The sequence below is a fragment of the Meriones unguiculatus genome, chromosome 10 (assembly GCF_030254825.1).
Source record: "Meriones unguiculatus strain TT.TT164.6M chromosome 10, Bangor_MerUng_6.1, whole genome shotgun sequence".
NCBI lineage: Eukaryota > Metazoa > Chordata > Mammalia > Rodentia > Muridae > Meriones > Meriones unguiculatus.
The window spans coordinates 43,572,201-43,596,433 of NC_083358.1; the positions used below are offsets into that span (position 1 = coordinate 43,572,201).

The 24,233-nt window shown below is 50.1% G+C and overlaps 2 protein-coding genes across 3 annotated transcripts; both read right to left on the bottom strand.

Annotated features, from left to right (window-relative positions):
- Positions 1 to 17: 17 nt before the first annotated feature.
- On the bottom strand, positions 18 to 22,556 carry Prkaca (protein kinase cAMP-activated catalytic subunit alpha). Of its 2 annotated transcripts, XM_060392378.1 has the most exons (11): positions 22,282 to 22,556; positions 18,295 to 18,412; positions 14,537 to 14,598; positions 14,054 to 14,182; positions 8,814 to 8,912; positions 7,062 to 7,144; positions 4,843 to 4,969; positions 4,660 to 4,755; positions 4,411 to 4,533; positions 641 to 805; positions 18 to 286 (listed from the first exon to the last, which is right to left on the bottom strand). In XM_060392378.1, exons 2-11 carry the CDS (start codon positions 18,314 to 18,316, stop codon positions 161 to 163), a joined length of 1,032 nt encoding a protein of 343 aa, XP_060248361.1. In that variant the 5' UTR covers positions 18,317 to 18,412; positions 22,282 to 22,556; the 3' UTR covers positions 18 to 160. The 2 variants fall into 2 exon arrangements, with proteins under 2 accessions (XP_060248361.1, XP_021487916.1); XM_021632241.2 differs by lacking the exon at positions 18,295 to 18,412.
- On the bottom strand, positions 14,605 to 18,288 carry Smim46 (small integral membrane protein 46). The gene has a single exon (XM_060392379.1). It carries the CDS (start codon positions 17,206 to 17,208, stop codon positions 16,735 to 16,737), a length of 474 nt encoding a protein of 157 aa, XP_060248362.1. The 5' UTR covers positions 17,209 to 18,288; the 3' UTR covers positions 14,605 to 16,734.
- Positions 22,557 to 24,233: the final 1,677 nt, after the last annotated feature.

The window sequence follows — 24,233 nt, forward strand, 5'->3', positions numbered from 1 at the left end:
GGGGTGTGGAGTGGGTGTTAAATTAGATGCATGGAACTCTAGGGCCCTCTGGCTGTTCGATCCAACCCTCCCACCCCCAACCAGAAAAAAAAAAAAAAGATAAAGAAAAAGAAAAAAAAAAGATAAAGAAAAAGAAAACCCATGGGGCTCAAGCACACCCCTAAAACTCAGTAAACTCCTTGCCACACTTCTCAGTGATGGAGACCCGGATCTCTTCCTCCTCATAGTCGTCAAAGTTACTCGTGTCCCCAGGGCCTTTAAACTTTGGTATGAAGGGAGCTTCCACCTGGAGAGGGATTAAGAACCACCCAGAGCTTATTAGCCGACCTTACCATCATTACAACAATAAAATCGAATGGCCAATAATCAGAAGACACTTGCTGTAACCCAGGCCTGTGCTCAACGTTAGGGCATAGTGTCTTCTTTGCAACCCAACTCAGCAAATGGAAGTCACGTCCCAGAGAATATTTCCTGTCCAAAGCCACAAAGTTGCTAGAGGACCCAGCATCCCATGCATATTCACTTACTAGCTTCAGGAAGCTCTTGTTTAATCTCAAGCTTAATAGGCTGTTTGTAAGATCCTATCCCTGATTCCTGGCCTTTCCCCAACTTTGGGCATGCTGGGGAAAAAGAAGCCCACCTTTCTCTGATAGATGGCAATCCAGTCAGTTGTGGCAAACCACTTGTGGTTCTTGATGTCATTGACCCCGTTCTTGAGGTTTCCAAAGCGCTTGGTAAGATCCACCTGTAGAAGGTTCCGTAGCAGGTCCTTCAAGTCAGAACTGAAGTGGGATGGGAACCGCACCTGGAAGGGGGTGTAGACAGAGTGGGGTGCTGCTCACATACTTAGGGGGTCCAGAATGCTTTTTCCATTTTTGACACAGGATATCCCTCAGCCAACCCCACCCCTAGACAAGGTTTCTCTGTGTAGCCCTGGCTGTCCTGGAGCTCTCTGTAGACCAGGCTGTCTTCAAACTCAGAGATCAACCTGCCTCTTCCTCCTAAATGCTGAGATTAAATGTGTGCACCACCATACCAGGTGAGACAGAATTTTAAGGTATAGCTCAAACTGGCCTTAAACACATGATCCTGTCTCCTAGCCTCCTGACTGCTAGAACTACAGGTACACACCATACTTGAACAGCCCTACAGGGAGAATCTGTTAAGATGGCTTGAAGGGCCCAGCAGTGGTGGCCCACAAGTTTGAGGCCAGCCTGGGCTACAGAGTGAGTTTCAGGACAGCCAAGGCTGTTATATAGAGACCTCGTCTTGACACAAAAAGGCTTGTTGGAGTGTGGTGGCACTTGCCTATAATCCCAGCACTCAGGCAGAGGCAGGTGGATTTCTGTGATGTGAGTTTAAGGCCAGCCTGGTCTATATGGTCTAGACCAGCCAAGGCTACATAATGAAGACCTTGTCTCAGTGGGGGGTGGGGGGCAGGAAGATGGCTCATTGCTGGGCCAATGGATGGTTCTGGTCCTGCAGAGGACCTAGGTTTGATTCTAGTACCCACACGGTGGCTCATAACCACCTGTAACTCCATTCCTGGGATATCCAATGCCTTTGGCCTCCAAGGGTGCCTGCACTCATGTGTACACACCTACATACAGACACACAAATATACACATAATTAAAAAATAAAGTAGGTAAAATATAAATAAAGATGGCCTATTGGAGCTAGCGCTACAGCTTTGTGACAGGTCAGTAGCCTAGCACAAACAGGACTCTGCCTTTAGGTCCCAGAGGCCATGTCAAAAAATATACCTTGAGTCCCCTCTGGGTTTGCTGGCTTGGCAATTGTGGGTAAGGCCTGAGAATCTACTACCCCAAGGTCACGTGTAACAGAACTATAGAGAGGCCCTGCCCAGGCCTCTAGACTTGTACTGTATCCCCTCAGCTGCGGTTCTTCAGGTAACTCTGCTGACTGAGGTCTGATGGCTTCTGAAATAAGGATATTTCATCACTCTGGATAAACTGACTTGTACATTCCTTAAGAAGCCAGTACAGTTCTTCCAGTCATGCACCTCCAAAGGCTCTTGTACGTCCCTGTATGCAGCCCCTGGATTTATACCTGTAAGAACTGGCTTCAAGGAGCCAGAGGTGATGGTACAAGCTTGTCATTCCTGTACTTGGAAGGCTAATTCAGGAAGGTTGAGTGCCAGGGCCCCATATTAAGACCCTGTTGTAAATCAATCAGTCAGTCAGTCAAACACGCAAAATGGCTCAGCAGGTAAAGGTACTTGTTGCTGAGCCTAATAATCTAAGCTTGATACCCAAGGTATCATAGTGGGACAGAACTGACTCCTGAAAATTGACCCTGACTTAAATACACTGACACAGTGCCACAAGCATAATGAACTGGTGTTAAAAAATAAAAATTTAAAAAAAAGGAAGAAAAGAAAGAAGAGGAAGGAGGAAAGAAAGGTAAGGCAGACTAGCAAGAAAAACAGACTAAAAGAATGGAAAGAAACAAAGACAAAAAGAAAACCAGCTGGTGTCTGCTATGCCTTTCCAGTGCCGTGTGACCTTGGCCGGGGTCCTTGACCTCTCCAGGCCTGTACTGGCCTCAATGACATGGGGCAGATATCCCAGGGTTCTGTGTGACAAGATAACACAGCCAGGGCCTGTGGGAACTGTAAGTTGTTACAAAGAAGGGGCTTATGCTCAGCCATGTGTGGTGGCACACGCCCGTTCACCCAGGATTTGGGAGGGAGCAGCAGGACCCGAAGTTCAAGGGTAACCTTGATTACTTGTGGAACTGGAGTCCAACCTGAGACTCTTAGTTTTCAAAACAACAAAATGCCCAGTGTTAAAAGGGAATTCGCTCTCCTCCTCAGAATCTTCCCTGGAGTTTTTTGTACCCTCAGCCACCATCCTGGACATTTCAATTTTTCATTTTGTGTTTCTTCTGAGTGACATTCTGTAACACTGTTCAAAATCTCTAATTTCACAACAATCCTCCTGCCTCAGCCTTCTGAATTTGAGAATAAAAAGCATCTACTAAGTAAGGCTCCCTCGTTTACTCCCACCAGAGGCAGAGACAGGCAGATCTCTGTGAGTTTGAAATCAGCCTGGTCTATATAGTAAATTCTAGATTAGCCAGGACTACAAAGTGAGACACTGTCTCAAACAAACAAACAAACAAACGAAAAAAGAAAAAGAAAAATGCAGGGCTGTCTTTCTTCTGTGCAATAGGAGGCACTCATATTCCACTCCTGGGTGATGATGAGTATGTGCCCAGTCCTGAGGACCATACACAGAATGGGAGTCTTCTTCCAACCTCCCAGAAAGGCACACGGCTGGTTCCCTTGTTTCCAGATGGGTCAAATGAGGCTCAGAGAATCAAAGTGATTTTGTCTCAGTTTTACCCAATAGTTTGTTACAGGACTGGGACTTGGGAGGGGCAGAGCCCACAATCCTTGAACAATGCAGGGAGACTTGGAGCCAACCAGTGGCTGTGGTCAAAGACGCTGAAGCAGGCGGCTGACAGCCAGGTTTCCCTGCTAGGTACAACTGCTGAAAGGAGAGCTGTGATTCTCAGCACCACTCCCGCCCCTGCGAAGGTGTCCACTTGCTTCTGATGGTGCAATCTCAGACCAACCATTCTCCCTCTCTGCACCTTAGTTTCCTCATTTCTTCAGCGTATGGCTAAAGGGTAACCAGGGCTAATGGATGGTAGTCCTCTTGAAAGGTACACTGCTGGGTTTGTCTTTGTTATGAGACAAAAAAGTTTTACTCTGTAGCCCAGGCTGGTCTGGAACTCATGGCAATTCTCCTGCCTTGGATTTCTAAAGAGTGCTGTATCACCATGCCAGGCTAACTAAGGGTACACAGCTGCAGGCCCTGCCCACAGCAGACTAAGGCTTGCTCTTATGGCTGGGGGCAACACTTGGGAACCAAACACATTTGTTCTTCTGGTCTGGTGTCAGGGCAGCACATTCTGTAACCAGTGATCTGATATGATTAGGCTTCCTCACATGCTTAGGAATTCAGTCCTGTCAGTTGTGAGATAGATTCTCCAAAGCATTGTCGTGTGTGTGTGTGTGTGTGTGTGTGCGTGCGCGCACTCACGCACACGTGAGTGCATGTGTCTGTGTGTGTCTTGTTGGCTATACATGCTAGACCACTGCCCTACCGCTGAGATATACCATTATTCCCCATCACTGTGGATTCAGGGCATGTGTACTATAGCTGAGCCATGCACGCCTGTCCTTGATTTTTCCGAGTTTCACTAGCTCATGCTATCCTGGAAATCTCTATGTGGCCTAGGCTGGCCTCAAACTTAAGATTCTCCTGCCTCGGGCTTCTGACTGTAGGGTGACAGGTTTGTGTCCCCACACTCAGCCTGGGGGGAAAAGTGGAAGGCTGTTTTGATGCCTTCCAGGGCTGAACTCTATATCCTGGCCTCACCTTCCCAGAGACGATTTTCTCGTAGATCTGGATAGGCTGGTCAGCGAAGAAGGGCGGGTAACCAGCAGCCATCTCGTAGATGAGGACCCCGAGAGCCCACCAGTCCACAGCCTTGTTGTAGCCCTAGAGCAAGATGGGGGGCCATTCGATGAGGCAAGAAGGTGAAGAGGGAGATGGCTCCTCAGGGGCAGGGCAGGCTAGTGAGGTGGAGCAGGCCTCAGGGGTGGGACAGGCTGGTGAGGTGCCTACTTTGCTCAGGATAATCTCGGGGGCCAAGTATTCAGGGGTCCCACACAAGGTCCAAGTACGGCCTTTCACACGCTTGGCAAAACCGAAGTCTGTCACCTGTAGGCACAAGAATGGGCAGTAGGTAGGGAGAAGGGCTGCAGGCTTCAACTGTGCCTGGGAGTGCCCTCCCCCGGCCGCGGGCACCTGAATATAGCCCTGCTGGTCGATGAGAAGGTTCTCGGGCTTGAGGTCCCGGTAGATGAGGTCCAGGGAGTGCAGATACTCAAAGGTCAGGACGATCTGCGCCGCGTAGAAACGGGCATGGGGCTCACTGGTGGGACAAGCCAGGAGGGGATGTGTGGGTGAACATGACCACATTCCCAAGTGGTCCAACACGTGGGTCTGATTGCCCACGGAGCAAGACACCCCATGTCTAGCTAATCAAAATGCAGATTCAAGGCTGGGCATGATGCTGTGCACCAGTGGTCCCAGCTATGTGGGAGGCCAAGATAGAGGGAGTGCATGAACCCAGGATTCCAAAAACAGCCTGAGTAATATACAAAGACTCAAAACTGTACAGTAAAAACTGGGGAGCCAGACATGGTGGCACATATCTATCACCAAAGCACTCTGGGAGGCAGAAGCAGAAGGACCGTCTAAAGCCAGCCTGGGCTACATCATGAGTTCTAAGCCAGCCCAGACTACATAGTGTCAAGAACAAAACAAACAACAACAAAATCAAGCCACCCCCCCCACACACACACTGAGCTGTACAATTCCATTCCAAAGCTCGAGATAGACAAAATGGGGCTGAAGGCTTAGAAGGATGGGTGCCTTGCTGAGGAGTTAACTTATTCAAGAAAGTGCTTTAAGGAATTTTGTCTGATACTCAAGAGTTTTGGAAGAAAGTAATTAGGGTACATACAAGCGTCAAAACAAAACCCACCTACCAGGCATAATGGCATACACATTGAACCTCAGAACTCCAGAGTCCTGTCAGTTCTAGGCCAGCCTGGTCTACGTGGTAAGCCCCAGGCCAGCCAAAGTTACATAAAACAAACCAAACAACAAAAATAATGCCAAACACCTCACAGGTTTGGTCATCAAGGACTTCCGGTCTTGTTGGTTTGTTTTTGTAAATTAGGCAAAGCTGAAGTTCATAAAAAAGACAACTTTTAGAGTTTGGACAAGAAACCGCAGGGGTGGGGGTGGGGGTGGGGGCTCTCAGCAGCTGTCCAGAGAGAAGTGAAGGAGAAGGGTGAAGCCAGGCTGTGTGCATTGCCAGCAAGGAGGGCAGCATGTAACAGCAGGCACTCACACAGAAGCACACAACTTCAGAGAAAAAGGAAGCACGAAGTACTGCAGACATTGTACCCAGCGCCCAGCCAGCACTGGACAGGTAGAGACAGAAAAGGAAAGGCTTCCCCTTTCTGACTCAGGCAAGCCTCACAATGGCACACAGAAATCTCACTTTTTGATTTTGTTTTGAAGATGGTTGCTTGTTTTTGACACAGGGGTTTTCAGTGCAGCCTGGGTTAGTCTCAGACTCCTGATCATACTGTCTCGACATCCTGAGTGCTGGGATTAGAGGCACACACCTCCACACTTGATGGGATGTTTGGATTTTAGTGTGTATAAAAATATTTGTTTAGCTGGGCAGTGGTGGTACTCACTTTTAATCCCAGCAGAGGTAGGAGAACCTCTGAGTATGAGGCCAGCCTGGTCTACAGACTGAGATCCAGGACAGTCAAGACTATATAGAGAAACGCTTTCTCAAAAAACAACCTCCCCCAAAAGAACGCCAACAACAAAGCGCGCGCGCACATACACACACACACACACACACACACACACGTCACATAACATACTACCATAAAATTTAAAACTACATGAAATTATCCACTAATTTTAAATTAAAAAAAAAATTCTTTTGAGGTGCAGTGGTGGGCTCCTATGATTCCAGAAAGCTGAGGAAGGGGAACCGAGTCACCCTAGGAGTTAAAGGCTAGCCTGCACCACATAGTGTGATCTCTTTTTTTTTCCTTTCTGTGCCGCCACTGAGCTCCACCCCAGACAAGCCAATTGAAACTTTGAGCCTGAAGTCACCATGACTGGTCATTCAGCTTGGTTGGCTGAAACATCACAAATTGCTTAGCATAACAGGAACAAAACCCCATGGGGGTTAAGTGTGGTGACAGATGCCTGTCATGTCAGCACTCAGGAGGAAGGAACAGGAGGATCTTGAGCCAAAGACCAGCTTCAGTTACACAGCAAGACCCCACCAACAAACACCGTGCACGCGTGCGCACACACACAAATCAAATCAAATCAAATCTGACTGAAACCCAGAGAGAGCACTTTCCACTGCTAAGCAAACTGGATCCCTGTATGCCCCTGGGATGGAAGGGAAGGGACCTGCTTACCTGAACCTTCCGATCCGCCGTAGGTGAGAGAACATCTCTCCACCAGGCACATACTCCATGACCATGTATAAGTTTGAGTTGTCCTGTGGGAGGCAAATTGAGTCAAGGCCCTGTCCTTAGGCACTGGGCTCCATCCAAAGACCACGGTGGCCTGGAGGGCCACTGAAACCTCGGTGACAACTATCTTCCCAGTGGCCCATGCTTCAAGCAGCAGGAGCTGATTTTGTCTGGGAGCAGGAAGAAGCAGCTACTACTCTGTCCTCACAAGAGGGGAAGGTGAGGACGTGGCCAGTGGCCAGCTATACTTCTGCAGTGGCTACTGTCTCAAGCTTCAGTGTCAGCATTTGCCACACAGGCGAGACAGGCGACAGGATCTGCCAGACCCAAAACAAGAATGTGTGGGGCAAGATGGCACTCAGCTAGAGTCTTGGTGACTGAGGAGGGCAAAGACCAGTGTCTTAAGACCAGCCTGGTTATGCAAGAAGAAGAAAATATATTTGCTGATGAAATAGCTCAACTGTTACAGGCTCACAGGCAAAAGTAGAAAAGATTACTACAGGATTGGGGACGTGGCTCAACTTCAGAGCATTTCATCTAGCACATATGAAGTCCTGGATTCTATCCCTAACACCATAAAAAACAAAACAAAAACTGACAAGGCATGATCTTGGCACTCAGGAAGCTGAGGCAGGAGAACCATGAATTCTAGGCCAGCTTGGGATATACAGTGAGATCCTGTAATCCCAGTACTTGGGGAGGCAGAGGCAGTGATCTCTGTGAGTTCCACGACAGCCTGGTCTACAAAGAGACTCCAGAACAGCCAAGGCTACACAGAGAAACCCTTTTTTGGAAAAAAAAGAGAAGGACGGAAGGAAGGAAGGAAGGAAGGAAGGAAGGAAGGAAGGAAGGAAGGAAGGAAGCAACGAAGGAAGGAAGAGAAACTATGAATTGCTGTTTTGAGTGGTATTCCCACAGGTTCTTATGCACCTGCATAAGAAAGAAAGAAAAGAAGAAAGGAAAGAAAGCAAAAAAAGAAGGAAGGAAGGAAGGAAGGAAGGAAGGAAGGAAGGAAGGAAGGAAGAAACTATGAATTGCTGTTTTGAGTGGCATTCCCATAGCTTCTTACGCACCTGCATAAGAAAGAAAGAAAAGGAAGGAAAGAAAGAAAGCAAAGAAGGAAGGAAGGAAGGAAGAAAGGAAGGGAGGGAGGGAAGGAGGGAAGGAAGGAGGGAGGAAAGAAAAGAAAGAAAAAAAGAAAGAGAGAGAAAGAGAAACTATGAATTGCTGACTGCCTGTTTTGAGTGATGTTCCCACAGGTTCTTATGTACCTGCAAGAAAGCCTCACTCTTAGCATAGTGCTGCATCCCATTTCGCAAAAGAGGTGAGCAAAGCTCAGTGTGGCCAGTGCCTCTCCTGCAGGGTGATGCATATGAGAGGCAGGGTGGGAAGCAGTTCCCTGGTTGCCTGGCCTGGTGGCAGTCTGTGTTCCTGCGGACGAGTCAGGGTGGTGATTCCAAGGGAGGTCATTCAGGCTGGGTGATGTACCCAATATTACTGAACTAGCAGTTGGCTAAGTGAAGAGCTGAGCTGGAGGTGCCCAGGGCCCCAGCCCACCCTGGTTTCTGGCATTCCTCCTCTATAATCTTCTTCCTTGAAAGTGGGTGGCCCCAGCCCTCGGGGTCAAGAGGCTGTGCCCTGCAGATGGCTAGGATCTACCCTCCACCCTCCTCAAGCCCAGGCTGTGGCCCTTACCTTGAAGGAGAATTCAAGTTTGACCAGGAACGGGAAGTTGACAGCCTGCAGGATGCGCTTCTCATTCAGAGTGTGCTCGATCTGCTTCAGCTTTACCACCTGAGTCAGAAAAGGGGTGTGAGATAGGCTCCTTCCCTAGCCTGGGTCACAACCAGGAATATGGGAGTGGGGACCATTTCTTCAGCCAGAATGGTCCAGATACCCACAGCTTGGCTGCATGCTGAGACATGGCACACAGATCAGAGGACAGAACATGTATATAGGAGCCTCCCCACAGACCAGAGGAAATTTTTATCTTGTGTGGTACTGGGCATGGAACTCAGGGCCTTCCATGTGCTAGACTAACTATCACTGAGCAACATTCCCAGTCCTTTTAAAACTTTATATTTATTTATATCTCTGTTGGGAGCAACCTGAGCATGCTCAGGCATACATGTGGAAGTCTGTCCCCTTTTACCATGTAAATCCTGAAGGTCAAATTCAGGTTGTCAGGCTTGGTGGCACCTTCACCTGCTAAGCCATGTTGGTCATCTTCCCCAGCAACTTCCAAACACATTTGGAACAACTGTGACAGAGCAATCTTTTCAGTTTCTACACTTTCTTGCCTTTCCACGGATTTGTAAGTGTAAGATGATCTGGATTTGGTATACACGTTAAAGATTGAGGCAGAAGGATACGGAGTTTAAGAACAAATTTGGGGGGGGGGGGGCTGGAGAGATGGCTCAGCGGTTAAGAGCATTGTCTGCTCTTCCAGATGGACCCTGGGTTCAATTCCCAGCACCCACATGGCAGCTCACAATTGTCTGTAATTCCAGGATCCAACACCCTCACACAGACATCCGTGCAGGCAAAACACCAATGTGCATAAAATAAAAATAAATAAAATGTTAAAAAAAAAAAACAGAACAAATTTGGTTACACAAAGGCACTCACCTAGGCTACATGAGACCCTATCTCAACACACACACACACACCCCAAAAGTAAAATACAGTGCATTCCAAAGCTAACATGGAAAAAAAAAATCACAAACTGTTTCACCAGCAGAGTAGTGCATGCCTGTAATCTCAGCATTCAGGAAGGCCTCAGGTTTGAAGGCAGCCTGGGCTACCTATTAAGGCCTTATTTTAAAACCAAGGCTGTCAAGTTTGATCTGAGTCTGATGAACTGAGTTCAATCCCTAGAACCCACAAGGTAGGAGAAAACCAAGTCCTTAAAGTTGTCCTCTAGCCTCTACACTTTTGCTGCGGCTCTCACCAACTGCCCAATTAAAGGTATAACAAAAACAAAACAAGCAGCAACCGCAACCTAGCCTGATGTGGTAGTGCGTGCCTGTAAGTCCAAGCACTTAGGAGGCAGGAGGATTAGCAGGAATTCGAGGCTATCCTTGGCTACACAGAGTCTGAAACTAGGGCTTTGATTGATGAGACAATCAAAACCAACCAACCAACCTTTACATACACTGGCAGCACAGAAATGGTTACAACAGATCCACTGTATTAACTGTAAAACATGGCTAAAATAAATTCCAGGGCTGAGGGATGTAGCCCAGCAGTGTAGCACTTGCTTAATGTGTGTGAGGTCTTGAGTTCTAGTCTCAGCAGCTGGAGAGGAAAAAAAGAATTTCCTCTGTTTTGTTGTACTCTTTCGACGGGATTACTGGATAATGGAGAAATCCTCCTGTTAGGCTGTGGGGTAGCTCAGTGGTTGAGCAAGTGAATGGCCCAGATTTGATTGCCAGTACCACACAGAAACAGAAACAAAGAAATTCTATGACTCACGCTGTTTCTGTTGGTGGTGTTCTATAGCAGTGTCAGCCTCAAACAGGGGTCAGAAATCTTCATTGGTCTGGACAGGTGGCTTAGTGGTTTAAAAAAAGGATGAGCTCATCTTGCAGAAGACTAGAGTTTGATTCCCAGAACCCATGTCAGGTGGCTCAAAAACTCTAGCTGCTGGGGGATGCAATGCCTCTAGCCGCCATGGGTACCTACAAATATACCCACAGGCACACACAGACAGACAGATACACATAGACAATTGTAAGAAAAAGCTTTATAGCGGGAGTTGAGAGGATGGCTCAGTTGGCAAAATGCCTATTGCACAAGCATGAGGCCCTGAGTTCAGATCCCCGGCGCCCTGGCCAGTGTGGCGGTGTGCATCTGTAGCCTGGCACTGGCACACTGGAGACAGGTAGGTCTCTGGTGCTCGTTGGCCAACTTCACTCCAAGTTCAGTGAGGTAAAGTGGGGAGCCAGGCATGGTGGCACATGCCTTCAAGGCAGAGCTCATGGTTTGAGACAAACCAGCCTGGCTTATACAGTAAGTTCCAGGATAGCCAGGGCTACAGAGAGAGAAACCCTGTCTCAAAAAACTAAAAAATAGTAATAATGATATTAAAAATATAATTAAATAATTTAATAATAGTAAATAATACTGTAATAATACTAAATAATGATAATAATGTGTAGAGTGACTGAAGAAGAGATCCAGTATATATCTTAGATCTCTAGCTTACACATGGACACACAGACATAAAGACGCACACTCATGCATACACAGAGTTTATGAAAAGCTGCATGTGGTGGCAAACACCTGTCACCCCATGATTCTGGAAGAACATGGAGAAGGATCTCAAGTTTGAAGCCGGTCTGGGCTACATGGTGAAACCCCATTTGCAAAAAGCTTTTTGTTATTTTGAGACAAGGCTTCATATAAGCCCAGGATGGCAATAAACTTGCCAAAAGGATGACCTTGAATTTCTCACCCTGCCTCCACCTCTGCTCCTGACTGCTAGGATGTTCCACCACAAAAGTTTTGTTGTTGTTGTTGTTGTTTCTGTCCTTTATTTTTCTCTGCATAGCACTCGCTAGCTGTCCTGAAACTCACTCTGTAGACTAGGCCGGCCTTGAACTCAAAGATCCCCTTGCCTCTGCCTCCTGAACTGGGATTAAAGGAGTGTGCCACCATGCCTGGCTTCTACCACAAACATTGTGAGTGTCTGTCTGTATTTGCGTCCATGTGTGCACACACACATTCCCCAATCATTCTCCATCTCCTTTTTGTTTTTTGAGACAGGGTTTCTCTGTATAGCCTTAGCGGTCCTGGACTCGCTTCGTAGACCAGGCTGGCCTCGAACTCACAGAGGTCCTCCTGCCTCTCTGAGTGCTGAGATTATAAGCACGTGCTACTGCTCCCGACATTTTTTTGTTTGTTTGTTTGTTTGTTTTAAAGAAAATCCTCTGTATGGAGTTTCAGGTGTATACACCCACAGTGCATGTGTGGGGATCAGAGGTCAACCTCAGGAGTATGTTTTAACCTTCTATCTTGCTTAAAGCTGGGATCTTATCTGCTGTTGCATATAACAAGCTACCCTTGAACTCCCAGGGACTCTCCTGTCTCCACTCTGTCTCACAGGAGGAGTGCCGGTACAAATGAGTGCTACTGTGGTAGGCTTTGTGTGCCCTCTGGAGATTGAACTCAGGTCCTCAGTCTTGCCCGAGAGGTGACTTATCTACTAAGCTATCTCTTCAGCTCTTCAACTCTTTAAATTGTTTTTCTTTAAATTCAGTTATCGGCTCCACACAGCCACAGTTCAAAACAAATACTGAGAGTCACAGGCAAACATGGGACGAAGCACAGGGAGTCTAGTGGAAAGAGGGGGGAGGGACAAATGGACATAGAGGTGACAAGAGCTCCACAAGAAGACTGTCAGAACCAGTCAACCAGGACTCAGAGGGGCTTGCGGAATCTGAAGCACCAACCAAGGACAATGCACAGACTGGACCTAGGTCCTCTACATATATGTACCGATGGGCAGCTCAGGCTTCACGTGGGGGCACTAGTAAGGGGAGCAGGGGCTGTCTCTGACACGGACTATGTTGCCTGCTTTCTCACCACTTCCTGCTGATGGGACCCTACCAGGCCACAGGGGAAGAAGACAAACCCAGTCCTCATGTGACTAGATGTGCTGGAGTGTGTGGATAGGGGGGCTCTCCTATTTTGAGGAATAGGGGAGGGTGTGTGGGAGAGGAGAGGAGGGAGAGGCCTATGACCGAGATGTAAATTGAATAAACTAATTAATTAATAAAAAAAGAAATTCACTTATCTTGTTGGGTGGAGGTGGGAGGGTGGGGGTGGATGCTTGTGCCATGAGATACTTGCAGAGAGCACAGGACACTTGATCTTGATCTAAGGACAACTTCAACTTGTAGGAGTGCTCTCTCCTTCCACAATGTGGGTTCTGGGGACTGAGCCAGCTCTCTAATCCCATCTCTGCCTCTACCTCATTTTCAGATAGGCTGTTTCACCCTGAAACTTGGAGCTGGTTATGCTTATTGGCCAACAAGCCACACACACACACACACACACACACACACACACACACACACACACACAATTCTTTTTAAAGAACTTCTGTGTAAGTGGAGCAGTGTTGGCATGATCCTTTAATCCCAGCACTCAGAAGGCAGAGGCAGGAGGATCTCTGTGAGTTTGAGGCCAGCCTGGTCTACAGAATGATACAGAGAATATTTTGTCTTAAAAAAGCGAAAGAGGGTGAAGGGAGGGGCTAGAGAGATGGCTCAGTGGTTAGAGGGTCTTCCAGAGGTCCTGAGTTCAGTTTCTGGCAACCACATGGTGGCTCAAAACCACCTATAATTTGATCTGATGCCCTCTTCTGGCATGCAGGTGTACATGCAAACAGAACACTCCTACATTAAAACTAAATAAATAAATAAAAGAGAGCAACTCAAAAAAAAAAAGAGGACCTTGTGTGTAAACCTGATTTTCTCCGGAAGACCCTGGCCTCCTCTGCCCAGAGATCTGCAGAGCTCTGGCCAGGGTGTGCAGTGATGCTGCTTCCACAGGACCTCACACCCTTTCCCACTTCATCTTTTTCAGAGATAAGGGGGGAACCCAGGGCCCTGAGAATGCTGGCCAAGCGCCAAGCCTCTGAGCTGCACCTCAGAGGCCGACAGTAAACTACTAATAGATGACTTACAATGTTTAAGAAAAGAGGCACATGTCCCTTCACTTTCCGGAACTCAGAACAGTATTTTGCATGTGGCAAGGCCAAGCTGCCACTGGACCCTCCTAAAATCTGAGGTGGAAGAGAGGGCTGCGTTGCTAATTTACAGCGAACTGCAGCTATGTTCTCGTGCAGCCCTTGGAGCTGGCAGCGGTGAGTGAATGGGCAGGAGAGCTGGTAGGCAGAGCTGGGAAAGCCTGGTAGCTGCTCATCTTACCTTCTGTTTGTCCAAGATCTTCATGGCATAGTGGTTCCCGCTCTCCTTGTGCTTCACGAGCATCACACGCCCAAAGGAGCCAGTACCAAGGGTCTTGAGTCTATCAAACTGATCCAACTGGGCTGTATTCTGCACGTAAGGACAGAAGGGTCAGGGCACCTCCCTGCAGCCTTCTGAGCTGGGGAGTCCCCTGTGTCACCGGCAGAGGGGGCCCTGGGGAGTGGATGGAGATGACCCAGGGGACATTCTTCCAAGCAGGGTAGCAGGGGCCAGATCCGGCCCTGGCCTGGGGCCCAGGAGCTGCTAGCAGCTGCATGGAGAGCAGGGGCTGCCAGGTGCAAGGAGTGGGGTGGGGCCCAGCGATGAGAGGCAGGGGTCACCATGGGCGAGAGAGAAGGGAATAAGAAGACAGGCCTGGGGAGGGCACACAGTGACAGAGCACACAGTCTGGCCCCTGGGTACTGCTCACTCTGAGGTACTCACCTGAGAAGGGTTCTCCCATTTTTTCAGAAAATCTTCCTTGGCTTTGGCTAAGAACTCTTTCACTGAGGGAGAGAGAGTAAGGTTAGGTGAAGAGTCCTTGCTTCAAGGCACATCAAGTTTTCCACGCTGGTGGAAAATGAGGTACAGATGTTTCAAGCCACAACCCGATATTTTACTAGTGTCTTTGGAGGGGGGATCCTAGATGCAACTTGGGGAATCTTGATTGGACCAGTGCCCGAGTATCCTACTAATTACAGAGCTGGGTCTCAGATTCCGGTACTATCTGAATAGGGTTCATGGAGATTCAGGCACACAGGCCAGCCCACCCCACTCTCCCCACACTAACAGACATTCCTTGGCCTGAGTTCTGCCAGCTGAGGTATTAATAGCCTCTGATCTGGCTGCTCCTCTGTTGAGGCCAGGCCTTGGTGGAGGCCTGTAGGGCTACTGTAGCAGGTGCCCTTGGGGGGCTCAGCTGTCACCTTGGTCCCCGCTGGCTCTGTGCCTGCCTTTGCTGAGGGGAGAACTCTCACCCCTGAACTACTTCACTGGGTACCTCCCTTCAGGCACACTCCACCCTGGCGCCTACAGCACCCTGAGGCCAGCATCTCATTTCTGAATGTAGAAGCTGTCCCTGGAGACTGGCTAGGGCACCCATTTCATCTATACTCTTATTTGGTCTGCTTGACAACCTTCCATACATCTGTTTTAACCACTTAATAGCTCAGGAAAATGAATGCGGTCTGAGGACAGCTCATTGTTGTGTACGGCTACTGAGAGGCAGCTGAGGGCCAGGACTTCAAGGTGGTAACTCAGATACTCTGTCTGGAGCCTGATGGGCTGTGTGTCTTCGGACAACTGATCCTGTCTCGCTGGGTCTCAGTTTTTCACATGAGCAAATGGGGATGAAGCAATGATGACTTTGTAGTGCTAGGGAGTAATTCCACTCTGGCAAGGGGAACTGGACAGTGGCCTGGCGCCAGGTTTATGGTACAGAAATATCAGCTATTCTCTGTGAGGGTTAATCTTAGTTGGCAACTTACATCGGGAATCAACTAAGACCCCAGCAGCTAGGCACACCTATGAGGAGTTTTTCTTAACCAGATTATTTGAGGTGGGAAGACCCACCGAAATCTGGGCCACACTGTCTGATGGCAGCCCACCTAGAAAAGGACACGGAAGAAGGAAGCTTTGCCTTTTGCCTGCTTGCCCTGACTCGCACTGGCAAGTTCATTTGTCCTTTGCTGGTATTAGAACCCACTTCTTCAGTATTCCAGTATAGACTGAAGACCATCGGCTGTTCAGGGATCTTCCAAAACTAGACTGAGACAGTTGACACATCCAGTCTTGGGACTGAACAACTACCCAAACTACAGACTGTACACCAGTCTAATAAATCCCAGATATTTATTTATTTCCATCTGTTCTGTTCCTTTAGAGAGCTATGACTAATAATCTCTTTATTTTATTTATTTCTTTATTCTGAGGTAGGGTCTCAGTCTACATACCCCTGGCCACCCTGGAACTCACTACATAGAACAGATTAGCCTGCTTTTGCCTTAAAGGTGTGCACCACTGAACTTAGCCCCTCTATTGATTTTCTGAGACAGGATCTTACATTGTAGCCCACTATGACATGGAACCCACTATGTAGCACAGGATTTCCTTGAACTCAGAGCAGTCCTTCTGACTCAGGTTCCCTAGTATTGAGACGGATATGAGCCACTATACCTAGACATTTGGGGTCAAGGCACAGAGGGGACAGTGCCAGGAGGACCAGGCTTGGAGTAATGGCACAGACTTATAATATCAAGACCTGAGGAAGGATTTTGAGCTCAAGGCCAGCCTAGGATATACAGCAAGGACTTGTATTGAAAGACTTAGGGACTGGAGCTGTTGCTCAATAGTAGAGCACTTGTCAGTGTGCACAAGGCCTAGGTTCTAACCCTAGCATGACAACATGAGAGAACACACTGGGGTGTAACCCACAATTAGGAGGCTAAGATAAAAGGATCTCAGGTACTAGACAGCCCTCTCAAAAAACAAAACAAAACAAGTAAAGGCAGTGGTGGACAACAAGAATAAGCACCTGAAACAGGAACCCCGCACTCACCTGCTGCCTGTCTCTCCCAGCAGAGTGTGGTATGGGGGTTAGGTAACATGGGGCAATCTAGGGCCCATCAGTTCCCAGCCAGGATTCAGGGTGCTGACTGAGGCTTTAGTCCCCAGAAAGTGTAGCGCAGGTAACCCAGGAAACGGACAGCCAGATGGGCCCAGAGGAACAGCTGCAGCCACAGCTGGAAGGTGGTATCACCCTCACCCTCACTACTTCCAGACCCCAGATGCACCTCACATTCACTACTTCCAGACCCTAGATCCATCCCAGGAGGCCCTAGGTTCTCTCTGCAATCTTCACTTTGATGGAGTAACCAGTGCCTCTTGGTAAGTCCTGGGGGTTGGGGAAGGAGCTGGTTGCCACGGAAGCATTTAAAGGCACCTGCTCCAGCCTGGCCAACGTCTGCAGAGGCTCTCCTTGGCATCAAGAGGTGGGAAGATTCTCTACAGGGTATCCCTCTGCCTGGCCTATCCTTCCAAAGATGCCCATGGCTCCCAGAATGTCTTTCCCAGTGGTGCAGTCTGCACAATGTCCATGTGCCCAGAAGACTGCCCATGGGCAGAGGTGAAGGAGTTAAGATCCAGGCTCAGGCAACAGGTGCCAGCTCTCCAGAGGTTAAAGCCCCAGAGCTTGTTATTAGCTGAAAGAACAGGCAGAAAGGAAGGCCAGGGTGGGGAACAGTGGCAGAGCCGCTTTATCTTCTCTTCTGAGTTCCCTTTTAACGCAGAGCCCCCAAATCCTGCTACCTTGAGAGAAATGAGCACATCTGGTTCTCTGTCTTGTTCCTCTGTAGGGGTAGAGAGGGGAATGGTGTCCCGGGATGTCCTTGGCCTCTGTCAAACGTTACCCTGCGCCTGGCTCTGTTCTCAACCATGAAAGTCCAAACCGGAAATGAATGGCTAAACTTGGGTGGGGGAGGGGAAGGTAGCTTTACTCATCCTCTTCCTTCTTTCCAGGCTTCCAAAAGCCAAAAGCTCTACAGCAGCTTTCCCAGGGCTGCCTGGCACCCATGGACCCTTGCTGGCAACAGGAAGTAGACAAGGAGAGTAGACCAGCAGCTGCTAGCCTGTGGAACTGCAGCCCTGCTCACTTCTCTCATTTGTACGGGAAAGGTGCCATTGGCCTCCACTCTCTGGATCTGATGTGCTGAGAAAACTCCAGACACCTCTACGAAAGTCAGTGCCACAGCAAGACATGGAAATCACCTTGGATTCAGATATGGGGTCATGGCAGCAGGCGAGTGCACTGCATCACAGTCCCAGTTTGAGGGTGACCCCCAACCCTAGGTCCCCTCTGTCTCCAGGCAGGGTTCAGGGTAACAAGCTCTACTCTACCCAGGTCTAAGGTGGACCAATCTTCATTTTGGGTTGATCCCCAAACTGGGTGGGACTATTCCATGTCTCTGTCTGAGCTGGAGCCCCACTCTGGGTATACCATCTACTCTGGTCTGAAATGGACCCTCTGCTCTTCCTTCTCAGGCCCCAACCCAGGATGTTAGGAAAGGAGGGGTTTCGAGGGATACCCAAGGGTCCACAGACTCCTTCTCTCCACCTGCTCCCCTAAACCCTTATCACAGCCCCTCCCTAACTTAAGGGGCAGATAGTGCCTAGGAAGTTGCTATAGCAACAGGGCTCAGCCTCACCATCGTTGGAGCTGGAAGCCATCACTCAGTCTTTCTCAGGGCACTAGCACTACGGTGGCTGGGAAGCCTCATAAGATCTGCTGCACCAGTGTGGCTGCCAGTCCTCAGGAGGCCCTGCCTGTAGAGGGAGCCAGGAAGTTTTAGGGTAGGAACAGGAAGAGAAACTCAACCTGCAGACTAATGGGTGCAGGGGAGGGGCAGATAGAACCCTTCAAACTTCTGTTGGCCTGACTGGCAAAAGGCAAAGCTGCCTGAGAAGACCCTCTTGGGCACCCATACAACTGCCGATGCTAGCAAGGGTTTGACCCTCTGAAGCCTCTATAGGATATTAGAAGGCAACAAATATTTCCATGCAGAAATGTCCTGAGGACATTCCCTAAGTGACTGTATCCACTTGTCTTGGGGACTTCTTTGGGGCTCCTTCTTAACCACTCCTGCTACTTTCCCCGTGGATCAACTCCCTGGGCTGTGTACTAGCGGAGACCTGAGCCCCACTTGGCTGTTAGTGTTGACAGCCTCCTGGGGTTAGACCTTTCCCTCTGTCCTCTGGGCTTCTCACCCTGGACCCTGTCGACATCTGTGTCATTTCAGGGTCATTCCACATACCTTATTCTGTACTGGGCTGCTTCTATATTCTTGCCCTTTTTCTTGGTCAAGGAGGCAGTAAACCTGGGCCCTGTGATGGCAGTGCAGTGGACTGCAAGATGCCTGCTTAGTGCCTAGGCATCTTCCCGACCCCAGTGGGGCGGGCATGTGGCAGATGAAATGCAGGTGCCCCCTACAGGCTGGTGTGGCTACTGCCCCAGTCCTGCTTATAAGATAGTATCTGGCTTTACTTCTTCCTCTAAGCAGCAGCTTCCAAGTCAGAAGGGCTTCCTTTCTTACCCTGTTCCTCTCTAGGGGTTGAGGGATGTTTCCAAAGTCTGCCTCAGAGGCAGAACACAAAGTTATTCTGGGGATGTTTCTTTCTCTTTTTTTCGAGGCAGGGTTTCTCTGCATAGCCTTAGATGTTCTGGACTTGATTTGTAGACCAGGCTGACCTCAAACTCAAGAGATCCTCCTGCGTCTGCCTCCCTGAGCGCTGGGATTACAGGCGTGGGCCACTGTGCCCAGCCTGGGGATGTTTCAATATCCAGTTATACATTTAAGTGGTGCTGGGGGTTGAACCTAGGCCTTGCACATATTATTCACATATTGTGCCACTGAGCTGTGTCTCCAGTTCTTATTTACTTTTTGAGATAGCATCTCATTACTTTGCCCAACTATCTTAGAATTTAAGATTCTCTTGCTTTAGCCTCCCTAGTAGCTGGGATGACAAGTCTGTACCAGAGACTATAAAAGGCCTAACAATCTCAGACTGCAATAGCTTAGGACCTATGAACAAGAAAATGAGGAGTTTTTATTTTTTAAAGGCTGTGTCTCCATTGTGGCCCAGGTTGTCCTCAAACTCAGGTCCTTCTGCCTCAGTACCTTTCTTGCTTGTTACAGGTTCAAGATACTGTGCTGTTCGTATGTTTAAGTTTTTTTGTTTTGTTTTTACATTTATTGTGTGTGTACACACACTTTTGTGGAGGTCAGAGGACAACTTGCAGGAGTCAGTTCTCTCCTTCTACCATGTGGGTCCGAGGAAGACAACTCAGACTGACAGGCTTGGCATCAAACATCTTTACCTGCTGAGCCATCTTGATGGACACAGGTTTTATTTGTATTTTGATACAAGGTCTTGCTGTTACCCAAACTAGCCTTTAACTCTTGGATTGAAGCAAACCTGCCTCAGCGTCTCCTATGGCTGGTAGCACCAATATACACTATTAGGCAGAGTTTATTTTAATTGTTTCAAGTTAAGATATGACTGAAGTTAAGTCTTGAAGGCTGGATGAGGTGGCGCACACCTTTGATCCCAGCACTTAGGAAGCAAGGGCAGGTGGGTCTCTGTGAGCTGGAGGCCAGCTTGGTCTACACAAGTTCCAGGCCAGGTGGAACTACAGATTGAGACCCTGTCTCAGACAACCAAAATAAAAGAATGTCTGCGTTGAAACATCCTGGGGTCCAGGAGATCTGGCAGTAGACAGTTCTGGATGTGAATTCTGCCTATATGGTGTCATCTGTGTAAACTCAGATGGCTCACTTGGGCAAAAATCATCAAAGTAAGCATGTTGATGAAGACCAGTTAACTTAGCCCTCCTGAATGCATGTTAAGTAGTCAATGGATTTCATCCCAATGGTTCACTTCTGAGCAGCTGGCCAACTCAGAGACTCTGATCTTTTTCTTGGGATCTTTCCTCCTCTGTGGTTCTTAGTTCCTGCTGTACGGGTCTGATATGCTTAAAGCTTTCCTAGCAGTATATCTAAACTTTCAAAGGGGCCACTGCAATATACAGTCCACTGAGTGTACCATCTACCTCCTGTTGGGCATCACCTGCCAAGGGGGCTGGCCCTTCCCCTTCTGCCTGGGCCCCTCCAAGCTCAAGGCCAAGACCTTTTTGGGCACTACCCACCTGCTCCTCTGTCATCAAGCCCTCAACTACAAGCACTTGCCTCTCTGTCCCCTGCGCATCAGTGAAACGCCAGGCCTCTTAAGGCTGCCCTGCTGGGCTGAGCTCTACTGTTTGAAAGTGGGGGAAGGGCAAAAAGTTCTTGGGCTTCCATGGCATTCTGGGGACTCAGATACTGAAATGGGCAGAACTGATCATGGCCTCTTCTTTGGGAGGTCTGAATACTTCTGGGTAACTGGAAGAGGTTCTCAGCTGCAGTCCATCTTTAGCTTGGAGTTACACCACTTTAAGAGATGGAATTATTGGGGGACAGGACCCAGGTCTCTTTATGAATGTATTTCAAATGCACAATTACTTTCTTTCTCTGGCTGGAAAAGTTCAGCATGTTTAGGGGTAGGATGAGCCCTGTGGATGTTCGGAACCCATCTGCTCCAGCAAACCAAATCATTAGCTGTCACCTATTGCTGGATAGTGGCACCCCACTTTTGCAATTCCTCTTTCTGACCATTCCAATTCAAGTTGAATGAGCCCTTGCTAACTCAACATTTCATCCTCAGCCTTGAACCAGGAGGAGTGAAGCAGTCCCAGGGACTGGGTGAATGACAGAACCGCAGTTGTGAAATGACCATTTATTGAGGGGCCTTCCAAGGAGCCCAGACCTCAGGCCAAGCCAGGAGATGGAAGGGTGCTCTGCTGCCTTCCCCCACCACAACCCAAGAGAGAGGACAGACGCAATGGCTCTGAGCGAGACCAGCTCCAACTTGGATCTGGGAGCGCAGGAGCTGTCTAGGTTCATAAACAGTCTGCCACCCAGCCAGGGCCAGACTGAGGAGGCAGAGCGACAGGATGCGAGGGGCAGAGGGACCCAGCAAGATCTTGTCCCCCATGCCAAGTGACACAGAAGGTAAAAACAATGCAGGAGGTGGCTCTGGGAAATGCTCATGGGGGCAACTGGGGCTTGGAGGTGGGGGCTGTGATTAGGTGAACCGGGCAGGGGTAAGAGAAAGATGGCGGGGGCTGGAGGGGGAGGGGTGTGGTCACCAAGTGGCCAAGGTCCCTGCAGAATGGACCCTACAGCACTCCCGAGATTGGCAGGAGCCTGGATCAGGGTCCGGCATTGGGGCGCTGTGTGGGAAAGGTGAATGGCGAAGTGGGGGTAGAGTTAGAATCTGGGAAAAGGGACTAGGAGAGGAGGGAGTGGGGTGGTGAGAGGGCCCCATCTGGGGCCCGGCGGTCATACATGCAATGGTTGGCAGTGACAGCTGGGTGGGGGGGCATGGCCTTTGCAGTGGGGGATGATCGGCCATGGGCACAGGGGCCCTCCCGGGGGCAAGGTACCTCTGCGGTGCTCGGACTCCAACGAGGACAGGCAGCGGGCAGGGGTGCAGACAGACAGGATTGGGGAGGCATATGGGGGAGGGGCCATGCAGTGATGGGCACGGCACGAGCAGGCCGCACGCAGGAGAGATCAGGGTGACGACCGGGCACTCACCGCTCTCCTGCTCGCTGCCCTTCTTGGCGGCGGCGGCGTTGCCCATCGCGGCGGCGTCGCGGCCGGGGCCGGTCCCGGAGCTGCGACGCGGCGGGTGCTAAGGCGGCCGGCGGCCCGGGAGCGCGCTCGGCAGCAGAGGCGGCGGCCCCTGGGGCTGGCTGCGCTGGCTGCGGCGCCACGACCCCCGCCCAGCCCCTGCTTCCCGCGTCTCTCTGCGCCCGCCCGCGGGGGAGCCTCAGCCCAAGTCCTCTGTCCGTGACGCCCCCGCAATTTGTTACCCATTGGTTGAGGACTCCCTGACTGACAGACGTACGCCGCTGTCCATTGGCTCTCCCGACTCCTCCCGCGTCACCATTGGCTCCCTGGTGCGTGACGTGCGTTGCGAACGTTCGGCCACTCAGAGGCTCGTGAGGCCGCAGTCGGGCGGGCGAACGCTCATCATTGGCCGAGAAGCCCGATAAGGCTTGGGACTCGCCCTAAGAGGCCGCCGATTGGCGGAGACGCGCGGCCCCGGCCGGTGTCAGTCCCAGGGTGAGAGGGCGGGGCAGCGGCGCAGGCTGCGGCCCTAGCGGCGGGCGGGGCGGAGGCTGCGGCGGCCGTAGCTGGAGGGTGGCTGGGTGGCCGGCGCTGCGAGGAGCGGTAGGCGGCCCGGGTGGACGCGCGGGCGGCACTGTGTGCGCTGCAGCCTTCCGCTCCTGCCCAGTGCGGCAGCGGCCACGGGCCAGCGGAGATTGACACTACGGCGGGCGAGCGCAGCGGCTGTCCACCTGCCAGCGGGGGGAGGGGCCGGCTGGCGCCGCGGGTCAAAGGTCGCCGGACGCCGTTCGGCGTCATTCATAAGGCCTGACGCTGGGCTGCCGTGACCTAGCCAGCTGGGGAGACGGGGCGGGGGAGCCGGCGGTTGCGGGGAGCCGACGGGGGCGGGATGCTGGACCCAGAATTGAGGGCGCACTGGGAGGGAACTCTCAGTGTCCAGTCTTTGCTGTGGCCCAACCCGAAAAGTATAACGGACACTGGCCAAGTACATGACTTCTTGTTCTTAGCACTTTGGTACTGTCATACTCCCATTTTACGGAGGTGGCACGGTCAGACTGGTTCCTTGCTCTTAACTAATCATCCTGCACATTGCCAGCATAAACTGCCCTCTGTGGGCAGGCAGAGAGCCATTCTCCTTCCTTGTGGTTGCCCATCTTTAAATTTTATTTTTATACAATGCTTGGGATTGAAGATGATGCCCACCACCTGCTAAGCAAGCATTGTACCATTGAGCTAGAACCTCACCCAGGGCACTCTTTTAAGTCTGCACTGTCAGAATGTGGTCGGTTTTCTGGGCCACCGACATCAGGAGCCTGAGTGCTCTGTGGAGTGGTCTCCTGCACTCTAGAGTGGTGTTCAGAACCCCCACCCTCACACACTGGATGCTAGTACTCCTCCATTTTTCTATTGCAACATAAACCATCTCCAGACACTGCTCAGTGTAGCCTGGGAAACAAACCCCACCCCCACCAGAGGACCTCTGTAATAGAGGGTGGCCAGGGTGGAAGGTGCTGAGGGCACAATGACTCCAAAGGGTAGTTGGCCCTGAGTTACATATACCCAGAGGCTCACTGCGCAGCATGAGTGTGCTCAGCTGTGCGTGTCCAGCTTCTAAGCCAGCAACTACCTAACTGCTGCTAGGTCAGCTGCAGTCCCCACAGGGAAAGCACCCTGCCAGAGAGTGGGGTTTCTTTGGATTATGAAAGCTGGCTGAGCAGACAAATGCTCCATCTCTGATTTGAGGAGTTACACCACAGCTAAATGAAATTATCTAAATTGTGGCTGTGTGTGTCCTTGGGTCACAATATTGCTCTATGCCTGTGGGTCAAGGTCAGAGTAAGAAAAATCACTGGCTATCATCTACTGGGCAGCTGGTATACTTAAGCTTGAACAGAAAACAAAACCCACAAAAAACA

Excerpts from the sequence above, each read along its gene's own strand:
- Smim46 (XM_060392379.1), bottom strand. The coding sequence starts at position 17,208 with ATGGGCAGTCTTCTGGGCACATGGACATTGTGCAGACTGCACCACTGG.
- Prkaca (XM_021632241.2), bottom strand. The coding sequence starts at position 22,327 with ATGGGCAACGCCGCCGCCGCCAAGAAGGGCAGCGAGCAGGAGAGCG. Across the intron at positions 4,756-4,842 it reads ACCAGCAGGGCTATATTCAG|GTGACAGACTTCGGTTTTGC; the intron begins GTGCCCGCGGCC and ends TTGTGCCTACAG. Across the intron at positions 4,534-4,659 it reads CCGAGATTATCCTGAGCAAA|GGCTACAACAAGGCTGTGGA; the intron begins GTAGGCACCTCA and ends ATCTTGCTCTAG.